The 12616-nt window shown below is 40.8% G+C and overlaps 1 protein-coding gene across 1 annotated transcript in view; it reads right to left on the reverse strand.

The window, feature by feature from the left end:
- RAD54L2 (RAD54 like 2) overlaps window positions 1-12616 on the reverse strand; it is a 2252401-nt gene that overhangs the window by 141094 nt on the left and 2098691 nt on the right. Inside the window, exon 22 of the mRNA XM_044077481.1 lies at window positions 389-478. Within this exon, the coding sequence (XP_043933416.1) occupies window positions 389-478 (90 nt within the window). The remainder of the gene's footprint in view (window positions 1-388; window positions 479-12616) is intronic.

Genomic DNA, 12616 nt, shown 5'->3' on the forward strand with positions numbered 1-12616 from the left:
TGACACTTGGGTAATAAAGGTTGGAGGGGTACTTTATGACTGAAATTTTACTTCTTGAAGAACAATGGGAGGCTAGAAAGTCCTGCTGGAAAGGACAGCATAATGTAGATCCACAGACAGCTTAATAGGTTTCTGTGACAAATAAAAGAAAAGAATTGGAAAGAAAAGTTGGAAAGGGCTAAATGCAACAGCTGGATAAATTCCTTTGTCTAAAAGTAGTGTGCTGTTAGCTTCATTGCATATTTCTAACTTGATTTCATTTAGTAAAATACCTGAACAGTGAAGACACAAAACAAAAATATTCCTTTGACCATAATTTTATTGAAAGTAAGCAGAAAAAAGGCAAGGGATAAGAAACTACACTTTATTTTCTTACAAATGTTCTCACCTGAGGATGCAGCTCGGTTCTCACCTGCCTTAGTTCTGCCTGCAGTTCGAATAGCAAATATCCTACCATCATTAGTGCGTATATAGGTCCCTAAAGAAAAATAAAACAAGACTTGTTAATGGCTTCAGAAAGTATGACTGCATAAAATTCCACATTGGCATTAAGACAGAGATTTCTTGTTTGTGAATAACTTGCATAAAAATGTTGCATCTTTCATTCAGAAGTGTTGACAGTATGCTGCACCCTTCTACTAGCTAACACAGAAATCTTTGTTACACTACCTTTTACTATTTTCTTTTTTTAAACTTTCCTTCAGCCCCTCCCCCACCACCACCATAACCCCACACAGCCTCAGGCTGTCCGCCCTGGCTTCCACTCTTGTCCACCTCTGAATCTTCCACTGACTCCTTGATTGGTAACCTGGACATGATCCTTCATAGGGTGGGGCTCCACAACTCCTCAGGAAGATAATCTCAATGGTACTCACTGTTTATGTCTGAGATGCGATGGATATGATGGTGAGTGAAGAGGACAGGGGATTTGAGAGCCATCATTCTTCTGGTGGCCAATCAATGTTCCTAACTGTGGAAAGTGCAAAGAAAAGGAAAGTGCAATGAAGTCAGAAGTCATCACTGATCCTTGTGTTGGCTTGAGATGTCCTGCAAGTCTCTAAGCCTCCACTAGAGGTTGCACAGGCACTGGGCTTTCTTCATCGTCCTTCCCAGGATAAGACAGCTACTTGTTGGTAACTTCAGGCCTACTAACGACATAAGTCCGTTTGTGAACTCAGGTCACCAGTGGAACTTGCACCATCAGTAATACCAGGTACTGACTTTAGTATGCCCTGTTGAAATCAAAGCAGAATATGACAAATATGTCCTTTTCACAACATCATTGGCTATGGCCTTGTTTCTATTTCATGGTCCTTTTGTTGTTTTAAGGAAAAATTATTCCCATCCCTGAACACAACATATAGGTTCAACAGGTGTGTACTAGACTAATGGCCCTGGAGCCTTTATAAGCCTAGCCCATAGGATTACCCTGGTACTGTGCCACACAACCTTAGTTCCCAGTGGCTCTATCAAATAGAGCCACTGGAGTGATCCCCAGGGTGAACTTTCTATTTCCTATCCACTCATCAAGATTTCTCTTGAAGAAAGCCAGTGAGGTGCTCTGTTTGACATGTAAGGGAAGTCTACTCCACAGCATGGTCAGTCTGCGGGTTATGAACCTGTTCCTCCAGCACGTTCTGTTGATTGTGGTAATGAGGTTGAGGTCTCTGGAATGTGTGGTGCGCAAGGATTGGGATTTCTTTAGATGGAGCATTTCCAACAGAGCTGGGTCAGACATGGCTTTGTAAGTCAAGTAGAGATCGCCTCTAAATAGGCGATATGAGATGGAGAATAGTTGGAGTTTTTTTAGTCTGTCCATATAGGACAAGTGTTTAAGGCCTAGGATCCTCTTTGTGAGATACTTTTGCAGCCTCTCCAGTTGTTGCAAGTGTCTAGTGAGGTACATGTCAAATGAGGCACTGTACTCGATGATTAGCCTAATGAAGGAAGAGTAGAGGGAGACAATGTCTTCTTTCTTCCTCGATGCAAAACCCTTAGTAATGAGATGTGCCACATAGAAGGACTTCCTGACCACAGTGGCAATGTGGTGATCAAAAGAGAGGTTGCTGTCAACCTGTGTTCCCAGATTTCTTGTAACGCCTTCTGTGTTCAGTGGACTACCATCGATGTGGTAATTCATGGGAACCGGGTTTTTCCCAAAGGGGGTGACGACACATTTTTTGGCATTGAGCTTAAGGCCATGGTTCTGACACCAGTCATTGGTCTCAGTGAGGCCTTTCTGTAGGATGTCAACATCACTTGGGGAGTTAATAATAGCTCCCAACTTGCAATCATCTGCGAACTTTGTCAGCCAGAGTCCCTTCATGTTGGCCAGGACTTCAGAGAAGTAGATACCAAACAGGAGAGGACCCAGAACCGAACCCTGTGGGACTCCACTTGTGACTGGTAGGCAGTCTGACTTGGAGTCAGCTACATTCACACTGTGAGTCCTATCTGTGAGTCAGTCTGCAACCCACCTAGTGATACAGGGGTCGATGCCTAGATTAGTGAGTTTTTCTATGATTCCTGAGTGGGGAATGGTATCAAAGGGCTTGGCCAGATCAAGGTAGGCTGTATGAACCACCTTGCCTCCATCCACAGCTCCAGTGACTGACTCAAAGAAGTCGACCAAGCTGAGCAGGCATGATCTACCCTTCACAAAACCAAACTGTGTGGGATCCAGAGTTTGGAGATTCCCTACATCCTTGTTTATTAGGACCATGATGAAGCGTTCCATAGCTTTGCATATCAGAATCGTCAGGCTAATGGGTCGATAGTTCCCAGGGTCTGTAGTCACTCCTCCTTTGTCAAGAGGGATGACTGTAGCAGTGCGGAATTCAGTAGGGACAAAGCCTAAGGTGAGGCTGTGACTGAACAGGGCACACAAGTGAGGTGCCAGTTCACTATGCAGTTCATGTAGAACACAGCCAGAGATATTGTCAGGTTCCACAGAAGCTGTACTCTTGGCCTTGGATAGTGCTGTTTTAACCTGTGCAGCAGTAATATTGGGTGCCTGGCAATGTACTAGTACTGTGATTGGTCCTTTGGGAGGGAGAGAGGGGTAAAGTTGACACAATCTGTCGGCAAGTATATTGGCATTATCTGTTGTCTCGGTATAGAAGGTACCATTGTGCAGTAGCTTAGAGCAAATCTGGGTATTGCCGTGCAGATTCTTTACATAACTATAGAAGGCCTTGTGGTTGTCTTTACTATCTGCTGCAATTCTGTTTTCATAGGTAGCTTTAGAGGATTTGATGAGAGATCTCAACCTTTTGTTGAGGCTGATAAGGGAGTTTTTCCAGTCTTGGGACTTCACTTTATTCCACATCAGTTTCCTCCTTCTGTTGTAGAATTTGTTTATGGCAGGGGACCACCGGATTGGTTTCCTTTTTTTGGAGGAGTGTGTCTTGGTGCTATTGGGTATGGCAGGATTCATGCATTTGTGTACGTATTCGTACAGTGCACTGGTGTACGATTCGGCAGAACATCAAGCAGTCAAGTGGTAAAATGAACATTTAACCCTTAACCAACGTAAAAAATGAGAGAGAAAAGAAACATTTCAAAAATGTCGTTTTGGCTGCATTTTAACCTCATTCAGATACCTGTCCATTACCCTAAGTGCACATTTTTGTCAGTATTTCTCTAGACTTAGAAGTTGTAACTTCTTTCATAACCTACTTTATGCATTAGTTTTGTTGGGAGTTATGCATTACTTTTGTTGGCAGCACATCATTAGAAGAAAACCCGCTGAAGAAAAAAAATGAAAAAAGCATACAATAACATTCTTCTTTGTGCATATCTGTAGCTCAGTGTAGAGTCACTTTGGGGGGTCCCTAGACTGTAACTGTATCAAGCTACTTGCAACAGTTACTAACATTTCAAGCTCCACAAATGAAGTACTGGTATTCTTTAAAGAAGCCACTCCTTCTAATATGAATGTAGGTACAGTACTCGCACCCCACTGATAACTGCTGACTGTGCCTCCTAATGGCTTGTACCCATGGTAGTCACCCCTTTGCCCCACCCTACTTATAGCTCTGATTCGGTGTTTGCTCTTGATGCCCACTATCACACTTTGAAGTGGAGATGCAGTTTCAGTTCCGTTTTTCAATATTAGAGGAATTCAGCTCCCGTATTCAATATATATATGGTTTATATTTGCTATTTCCTTCTTCTGACAAATACAAAATAATAAGTAGACATACAATTAATTAGTATGACAATTGCATAAACTTTGACTTCATGAGTATTCATACAAACATTTGACAATATACAAGGCAGAAATTTTAATCTATTCATATATTACATTTTTCTTATGGACTCAGCACTAGATAAAATGGACTTGGCTCCAACTTTTTTTTTCAAAAAGAAATTATGTAAAGAAATAAATTTAAACAAAAAATGTCTTACTCCTGTTAAAAAAAGTCTCAAAAGAATGCAAACACTCTCTTAATCTTGAAGGCCAATATCGAATTAATAATTTCACCTTGGCAAAAACAGTGAGTGTCAGAATGGGACAAGATGCTCGACAACCCTACTTGCTTTGCAAAGGATGGTTTGCACCCCCTCCTTCCAGGGATTCTGCTACCCCCATAGTGCCTTTTTAGGCAGTCCTGCTAATGGACATCCCATAGTAAATATATCAAATCCAGAACAGTATCACATTAAAATGGCTCTACTCAATGTCAGAAGTATCAACAAAATACTGTCTAACCTTGACGCTCTACTGCATTTGGAACACATCCATATGTGTGTAACTACTGAAATTTGATTTAAATGTTCAGAAAGCACTCTCTTCACACCTGGGTTGTGCACCTACCATGTCTTGACCTGATGGCAACTGTGGTGGCATCTTCATATTTTTTACAGACTATATTACCTGTAGACAGATTCCCAGAAACACACAAACAGAATTTTCTGAAGTTCAAATCACACTAAACAGGACCAATGATGAATTTACAGCCTGTTACAGGATAACGTCTATGTTCCTGAAAATCATTTAAGGTTCCTAAATGTACTCAAACTCCATATAAACAAGAACTCTACTATTTTAGGAGACAAACTACCCTTCGGTAAACTGGAATACCTACATCTCCAATACAGGATATACCTATAAATTCTTGCATTTAATAACTCCCTGGATCAGACAAACCCACTGCAAGACATAATATTCTTGACCACTGGTTATTAGCTAGACTTGTAATAGTTTATGGACTGATAGCCTAGTATTTACCTATGAATCTGGTCTTTATGAATTACAACTTCTTTGTGTACCTGATAACTTTCTAACATCAAATTCTAAACTAGTTACCTTCAACTTCCGAATCGCTAAACCCACTAAAACTAATACTTTAGAAATCTAGGATTTCAAACATACCAGTCTCATCAAATTCTACAATGAAGTTTCAAAATCAGCTTATAGAAGCATCACGCCAGATGATGCCTTAGCAGTCGTTTCACAAAAGAATTCTATGCCCACTTAAATAAACGTATAGGAAATGGCAGTCCCAACCAGACCTAAACATGATGGGAAATTTATACACAAATCACCCTGGTGGTCTACCAACATAAACTCTACAATAAAAGCAAAAAGTCATTAAAGTATACAGTCAAACAAATGACCCACATATAAAGATTAATGTCAGAAAATTGACTAAAAGCTTGAAAATTACATCAGATCTACTAAAGTAGCCCATGAACTGAGGTTAGTACCTGAAGTGGAGCTATTCCTTACACTACTTAACCTGAATTCAGCCACTGGCTTTGGCTCTGAGGTTTGTCTCACAGCAGTAGTGATGCCACTCCAGAAGGGTGGCCCCACGACTGACCCCAGGAATTATAAGTCCATTAGCCTGACAAGTCTTTTTAGCAAAGCCATGGGGTGCATTACAACTGACCTGAAAAACTATGACATTAAACATCTCATCAGGCTAGACCTCAGCATTTTGGCTTTGTGAAGGATAGACTCTGTCCAATGAATCTGGTTAATTCCTTCGAAAAGGTAACAAAGGCTGCTGATAGCAGTCATGTTGTCCACACAGCATACCTTGACCTGGCTAAGGAATTTGACATCATCCCTCACAGTGACATACTTAGTAAGCTTAATGCATTACAAACAGATCCCTATTTAGTAAGATGGATAGCAAACTGGCTAAAAGACAAAACTCATACAGTGAGGGCAGCAGGTGCTTTACCAGAGAGAACAAAGGTGACTAGTAGTGTCCCACAGGGCCCAGTGTTGGGGCTTCTTTTGCTTGACATTTACTTTTCTTATCTACAGACCAGGAACCATGCATGCCTCTGGCTAACCACATCTGCAGATGACTGTAGATTGTGAGTCCATGTCAACTCCAACCTTACACCCAAAGCACAACATAAAGACAGGCTCAAATTAAATGCTGAAAAGTGCATTAGTGTTACATTTGGTGTGTGTGTGTGTGTGTGTGTGTGTGTGTGTGTGTGTGTGTGTGTGTGTGTGTATATATATATATATATATATATATATATATAGATATAGATATATATATATATATATATATATATATAAAAACAAAAATAAAAAAAAAAACCTCCCGCTAGCATACAAAACAGACAACAACCCGCTATAAAATAAAAATGTTGTTAAAGACCTTGGATCTTGGGTTGAGAACGCCTTCTCCATTGATCATCGTATAACAGTAATCAACAATTCCTACTAAACAGCTAATTGCCAAAGGAATAGCATCCTGATATAAAGGAATTTCATGCACATCTAAAGAGGTCATTGCCACTGTAAATTAAGCACTGATTAGGCCAATCATGGAATACAATGTCTCCTTTGGGGAAGTACCTCACTAGACATATCAAACTAGAAAGACCCCACAGATTTCTAACTAATATAATCACTGGCTAAAAACACTACAATATCAGAAAAGACTAGGAGGACTGTGTTTATTTGGTATCTTATTGGCATTAGAGGAGAAATCTATGCCTTGCCTTCTGTGCCAGTTGGAATCCAGTGGTCCTGGATCTCTTCTAGCTCCACAAATTAAATAGTTCAACAAACAGCAGAACATAAAGTTTCCATCACAAAACAAGTAAAACACAGTGGGAAGAGATGTTCATTACTCAGCACCTTCCCCACCTGAAACAAAATGTCACTGCAAATCAAGCAGTGTGGTATATTACCTTCCTTCAAACGAAATGGATGATTATATGGGTATTCAAAAATTCATTCCTGCCTTGACTGATCTAGCCCTGCTTGAAAAAGGAGATACAGTCTCTGGGTGGGTATTGGCAAGGCATAAATGGCTTTATTCTATTTCCTATGACTTTACTAGCAGCATATTCGTGCATTTGCTAAAAGTCAGGTTTCTAACCCTGAAAAAAACTGCAAACTTTCCATCTCTTTTCTTGACTAAGTTTTCTATATCAACTCTAACAGCAAGACCTGCACGTATGGCAAGTGCACAGCTCCAAAATCAATTCAAAAAAGCAAAACACATAAGCCAGCACAGGTTATATAAATGGCTATTTTAATGTTAATAAACAGGGCAAAAATGCCCCTACAAGAATCATCAAACCTGTTTCGACCAAAGCCTTCTTCGGTGATGAATACAAAGATGAATGAAACAATTACCATAGACAGTAATTTATATGCAATGCCCTCAAATTATCCACTATCTGATTGGATGTCACATAATTCAAAAATATTGCTGTTGGAGTTGGTTTCGTTCTTGGGACTTGCTGGTGGAGTCATTCTGTTTGGCTGTTTTCTCAGTTTTGTGTTTTACAATGTGGGTCTTCCATTGACTGGATTCAACATTTTTTTGGTACTGAATATAGTGGTGTGTTCATGCATGCAGCCTTTAGATTATCGTTCTTTTTTTTAAGAACTACGCAATTTGGCCGTTAGAATTGGATTTCTCATAGTAACATAAGAGACCTTCAACAAGCGGATGCTTTATATCCCCAGCAAAAAGGACGAGCGACTGGTATATTTTTTTGTCATATTTTGGAATAAGCTTAAGGTTTTCAACCACGTTAATGTTTTTTTGGGTTCTGCAACTGGGGCCGTCAACAGACTACAGTGAGTAACATTTGTGAGAATCTCGGAGCTTGTTGCTCCGTGTTTATGGGGAACCTTTGATCTGTTATTAATATACCAATTTGTTACGTTTGCCATTTCATGATTACGGTACATTTTCTTGACTTTTTACATCATAGCAGAGGATGGTGTCGTCTTGTCGTAGGCGAATCATAGGATTATGGACTTTCCATTTGAGCTAAGAACTAACGTCTGGATTATCAGAAGGATTACAGCTTCTTGCAAGTGGAGTTCGGGGTTGGAGATCATGATATGCGACTACTTCACATCATTTTGACTATATAACATACATTTTTGGACACATTTCTCCATGTTTTTGATTACATAACTTGATGTGTTAAGTATCAATGTTTGTACAGTGGTTATTTGTGATTGCTGGACAATTTCTTGGTTCTATATTCTGAAGCGGAGGATTGTGTCATTTTTGTTACAGGTGAATTACAGGACTGTTGCCCTTTTGTTATGATCCAAGAATCAATAGTTGGACAATTACAGAAGAAACATAGTTTGTTACATTGGAGTCGGAGATTGGATATGTGCCTATTTTATATTAAAGATTATTATATATTTTTGGTCATGTTTTTGATCATATATATATATATATATATATATATATATATATATATATATATGCTTGGCTTGCCAATTTATATGATATTGGTGTTTGTTAGCAACATTTGATTTGGCACTGTAAGCCATTTTTGAATGTGGGGATGTTATTACTTTTCCTAATGGTGCTTATGTGAACAAACTGCATGTATTGTTTTCTGTTATTTAGAGGACTTTGTGTTCGGACTAGTTGGAATACATCAGCTGTTTGGTGTTAGGGTATGTTCAACTGGCATCCTCTATTTTCATTCTTGGCAGGACAACGTATATGGCACAGGGGATTACTATTAACATCCTACAAGGAAACATTTAATTTGATTTAACGGTATTTACAGTTCAACAACAATTGTGTGATTTTGCGGAGACTAGGCTTTTGTAGATCGTGTCTTAACTATTAGGACACATGGTCCATACCACATCAGTCTCTTTTGTAGGTTTTATCCTACGGGCAGAGTTTAATTTTCTATCTTTTGGTTTAGTTGTCTGACTTGGGAACTTGGGGACAGGGTCCACTGTCCATTTTATTTATATATTATACCTATATACTCAGTTTATTGGCCCTGTGATTGTGGACATCAGTGCTGGACTGGCTGGGGTGACCAAATATTTGGGATACATTATATATTGCTATATTAGAAAATATTGATGTGTCACCCACTATAGTGCTGTAGGCTGTGATTATGCTTTAACAGCTGATGGTGTGTGCAGGTGGAAGTTTATTTAGTATTGGTATTGGCATTTGGGGGCACATAGCAGATATATAACCATGTCAATGTTGCAGGTGGTCTTTGGCTATTTATAGTGCCGCCATATATTCTCTGGGGTGAATACCCAAGTAACCTGCAGTACAGGTGTTGTACATAAATATATGGTTTAACCAAAGTTTTTGATATTTAAAAGTAAGCAGCTCAGCCATTAGTGGTTCGTACACTTTTATAGCAGAATTACTAGCTGTTAGAATTTATCACATTGTATTCGGGTTTTGGTCACTCTTGCCAGCCATGGATTTGGTGCCGATTATTAGGTGCTTATCTTCTGATACTGAGGACTTCAGGATTTTTGGTCTGGGGTCCAATACTGTGGTTAGATCTGACCATAAACAAATCACTTTGGATAGCCATATTCTGCCCCCCCCCCCCCCCCGGACAAGAAAGTCACCGTGAAAAACTTTTCAAAAGCAAACTTCACGTCACTTAAGACCGAGGTGGAAAGTTTCAAAGCCCCATGCTGAAGGATAACACTGTCCAAGCTGCAAAATCCTTTGCTAATGCATTCTACAGGCAGCTACAAGAATGCATGGATCGTGCCATCCCAAGCAAAACCAAGACTCACTCCTCCAAGAAAAGGAAAACAGTCTGGTGGACCCCTGCCATAAACAAGCTATACAACAGGAGGAAACTAGTACAGAAAAGAGTAAAATCCCAAGAAGGGAAGACATTCCTGATCAGTATCAGCAAGAAACTACAATCCCTCATAAAATCATCCAAGGCAAGCTTTGAAAGAAAAATTGCCAGAGACTCCAAATATAACCACAAGGCATTCTTTAGCTATGTCAAGAATCTAAGTGGCAATGCTCAGATCTGCTCGGAGTTAGGGCAGAATGGCACAAAATACACTGAACCGACCGATATCGGCAACATCCTGGCAGACAGGTTCAGCGCAAATTTCAACCCCCTTTCACCCCCAAAAGGGCCCATAACCATACCAGAAGAATGTAGAGTCCCTGAAATCACAGACACTCAGGTTAAAACAGCCCTCTCCAAAGCCAAAAAAGTACAGTTGTGTACCTACCATAAACATAGATATTTGAGTGTATTCACTGTTGCAGTCATTACAATTGGGTTATCCTGCTGGCAGGCTACCCGCAGTCGGCCTGAATTCCAAAGTCCTGGTCTGGCGTCAGTTGCTGTCGCCTCCTCCCTGACGTCAGTGTAGAAGGGGTATAAAAGATGCAGCCGACGCCATTTTCTTCAGTTTTTCTTGCCCCAGATGTCAGGTACCCCCAAAAGGGTAGGCTAATTTATGCCAATAAACATGCATGCAGTAAAGTAAAACTCTATCTTCATCTAATGACGACGGCCGAACCTGTAGCTGACTCTGCTTGTAAAACATCGTCTGATTTGGACCTCGGAGGCCTGTCCTTATCCTTGCGTCATTTGTGAACTCCGGTAGTCGGAAGCGAGTCCGACGACATTTTATAATTAAATCGCCTGCCAAAGTAGTGAAAAGCAAAATCGTACCTCCGCTTAATAGTACGTTGGTTAAATCTAGCACAAAACCGACAACTAGCTACATCGTGGTCAGGGCTTAAACAAGGAATACAGTAAGAGTGGAAATCCTTATGAGGTATTTGCTTCCCACAAGAAATGCAATTATTAACTTTTTCTGACATCGGACTGGAGCAAGAAAAAAGTTTCCCCAAAGGGGTACTTAGCTTTGTGAAGAAGTCAGTCTTCGGACTGAAGCACGAAAAAATATCAGGAGTCAGCCGACCGGCACTTGCGAACTGTTTCCACCGCACGGCAAGAAAGACTGGAGAACATGATGTCGGCTGGCAGCTTTGTACTCCTGGCGCTCTGACATCAGCTGAACAGCCGACGCCGGACCCAAACTTTGGGATTCTGGCCGACCGAGGGCTGCCTGCCGGCAGGAAGAACCCTACAGTGATGACTGCAACAGTGAAACACGATGAACATCAGAGAAGTACAGATTAGACCCAGCAAAGGAAAGGGGGATGGTGGGTTGGTAACCTGGACTGCAACAGTGAATACACTCTAACATCTACATTTATGGTAGGTACACAACTGTACTATGTTCATCGTGTTTCACTGTTGCAGTCATTACAATTGGGTTGAATCCCAAAGCTATGGCTGAATTCCCAAAGCTATGGTTGGGCGGCTGGGACTAAATAGGATTAGGAGAGGCAATGAGGCCCTGTAGAACTGCAGTGGCAAAGCCTGCTCTAGATCTGGAGTAGAGAGGTAAGTGATAGTGCTTTCTAAAAGTGTGCACTGAACTCCAAGTTGCAGCCTCTAAGATGTCTTTGGTTGGTACTCCTCTGAGGAAGTCTGCCAAAGTGGCTTCTGACCTGGTTGAATGTGGCCTAATGCCCTTAGGCACTGATTTGCCATGCTGTGAATAGCAGAAACGAATGCAGTGGCCTATCCATTTTGAAATAGTCTGCTTTGAGATAGCCTTTCCTTGGGATCCTGCAGCATATGCCACTATAAGTTGTTCAGTTTTTCTGAAAGCTTTGGTTCTGTCCAAGTAGAAACGTAGCTGCCTGTGAATGTCCAAAGAATGCAGAAGTCTCTCATCCTTATTCTGTGGGTTTGGATAAAAGGTAGGCAAATGAATTGTTTGATTCAGGGCCACACTGGACACTACCTTAGGCATAAATGTAGGGTTTGTCCTCAGAGAAACCCTGTCCTGATGGAAAATGATAAAGGGTTCCACAGCCATGAGTGCCTGTAACTGAGACTCGTCTTGCAGAGGTTATTGCTAGGAGCAAAGTTGTTTTCCGAGATAAGAATTTTATATCAGCTGTAGAGGCTGGTTCAAAAGGAGGCAGTGTGAGTTTTTCCAAGACATAATTTAGGTCCCATGCAGGTATTGGTGCTCTCCTTGGGGGTCTTATGTTTTTGGCCCCTCTGAGGTACTGCCTTAGTAATGGATGAGAGAATAGAGGCAGTTCTGTATTGTAGTGAGCTGAAATGGCAGAGGCATGAATCTTAACAGAGGAAAAGGATAGGCCTTTGTCCAGCATCTATTGTAAAATCTGAGGAATATTTGGTACAATTGTGTCAATTCCTTGTGCCTGGTTCCAAGCACAGAATCTCTTCCATTTTACTGCATAAGATTTTCTGGTGCTAGGCCTCCTGGCCTCCAAAATAACATCCATCACTGCTTTAGACAGAGGCG

The sequence above is a fragment of the Protopterus annectens genome, chromosome 7.part0 (genome assembly GCF_019279795.1).
Source record: "Protopterus annectens isolate FY-2018-M chromosome 7.part0, PAN1.0, whole genome shotgun sequence".
In the NCBI taxonomy this organism is placed as follows: Eukaryota; Metazoa; Chordata; order Ceratodontiformes; family Protopteridae; genus Protopterus; species Protopterus annectens.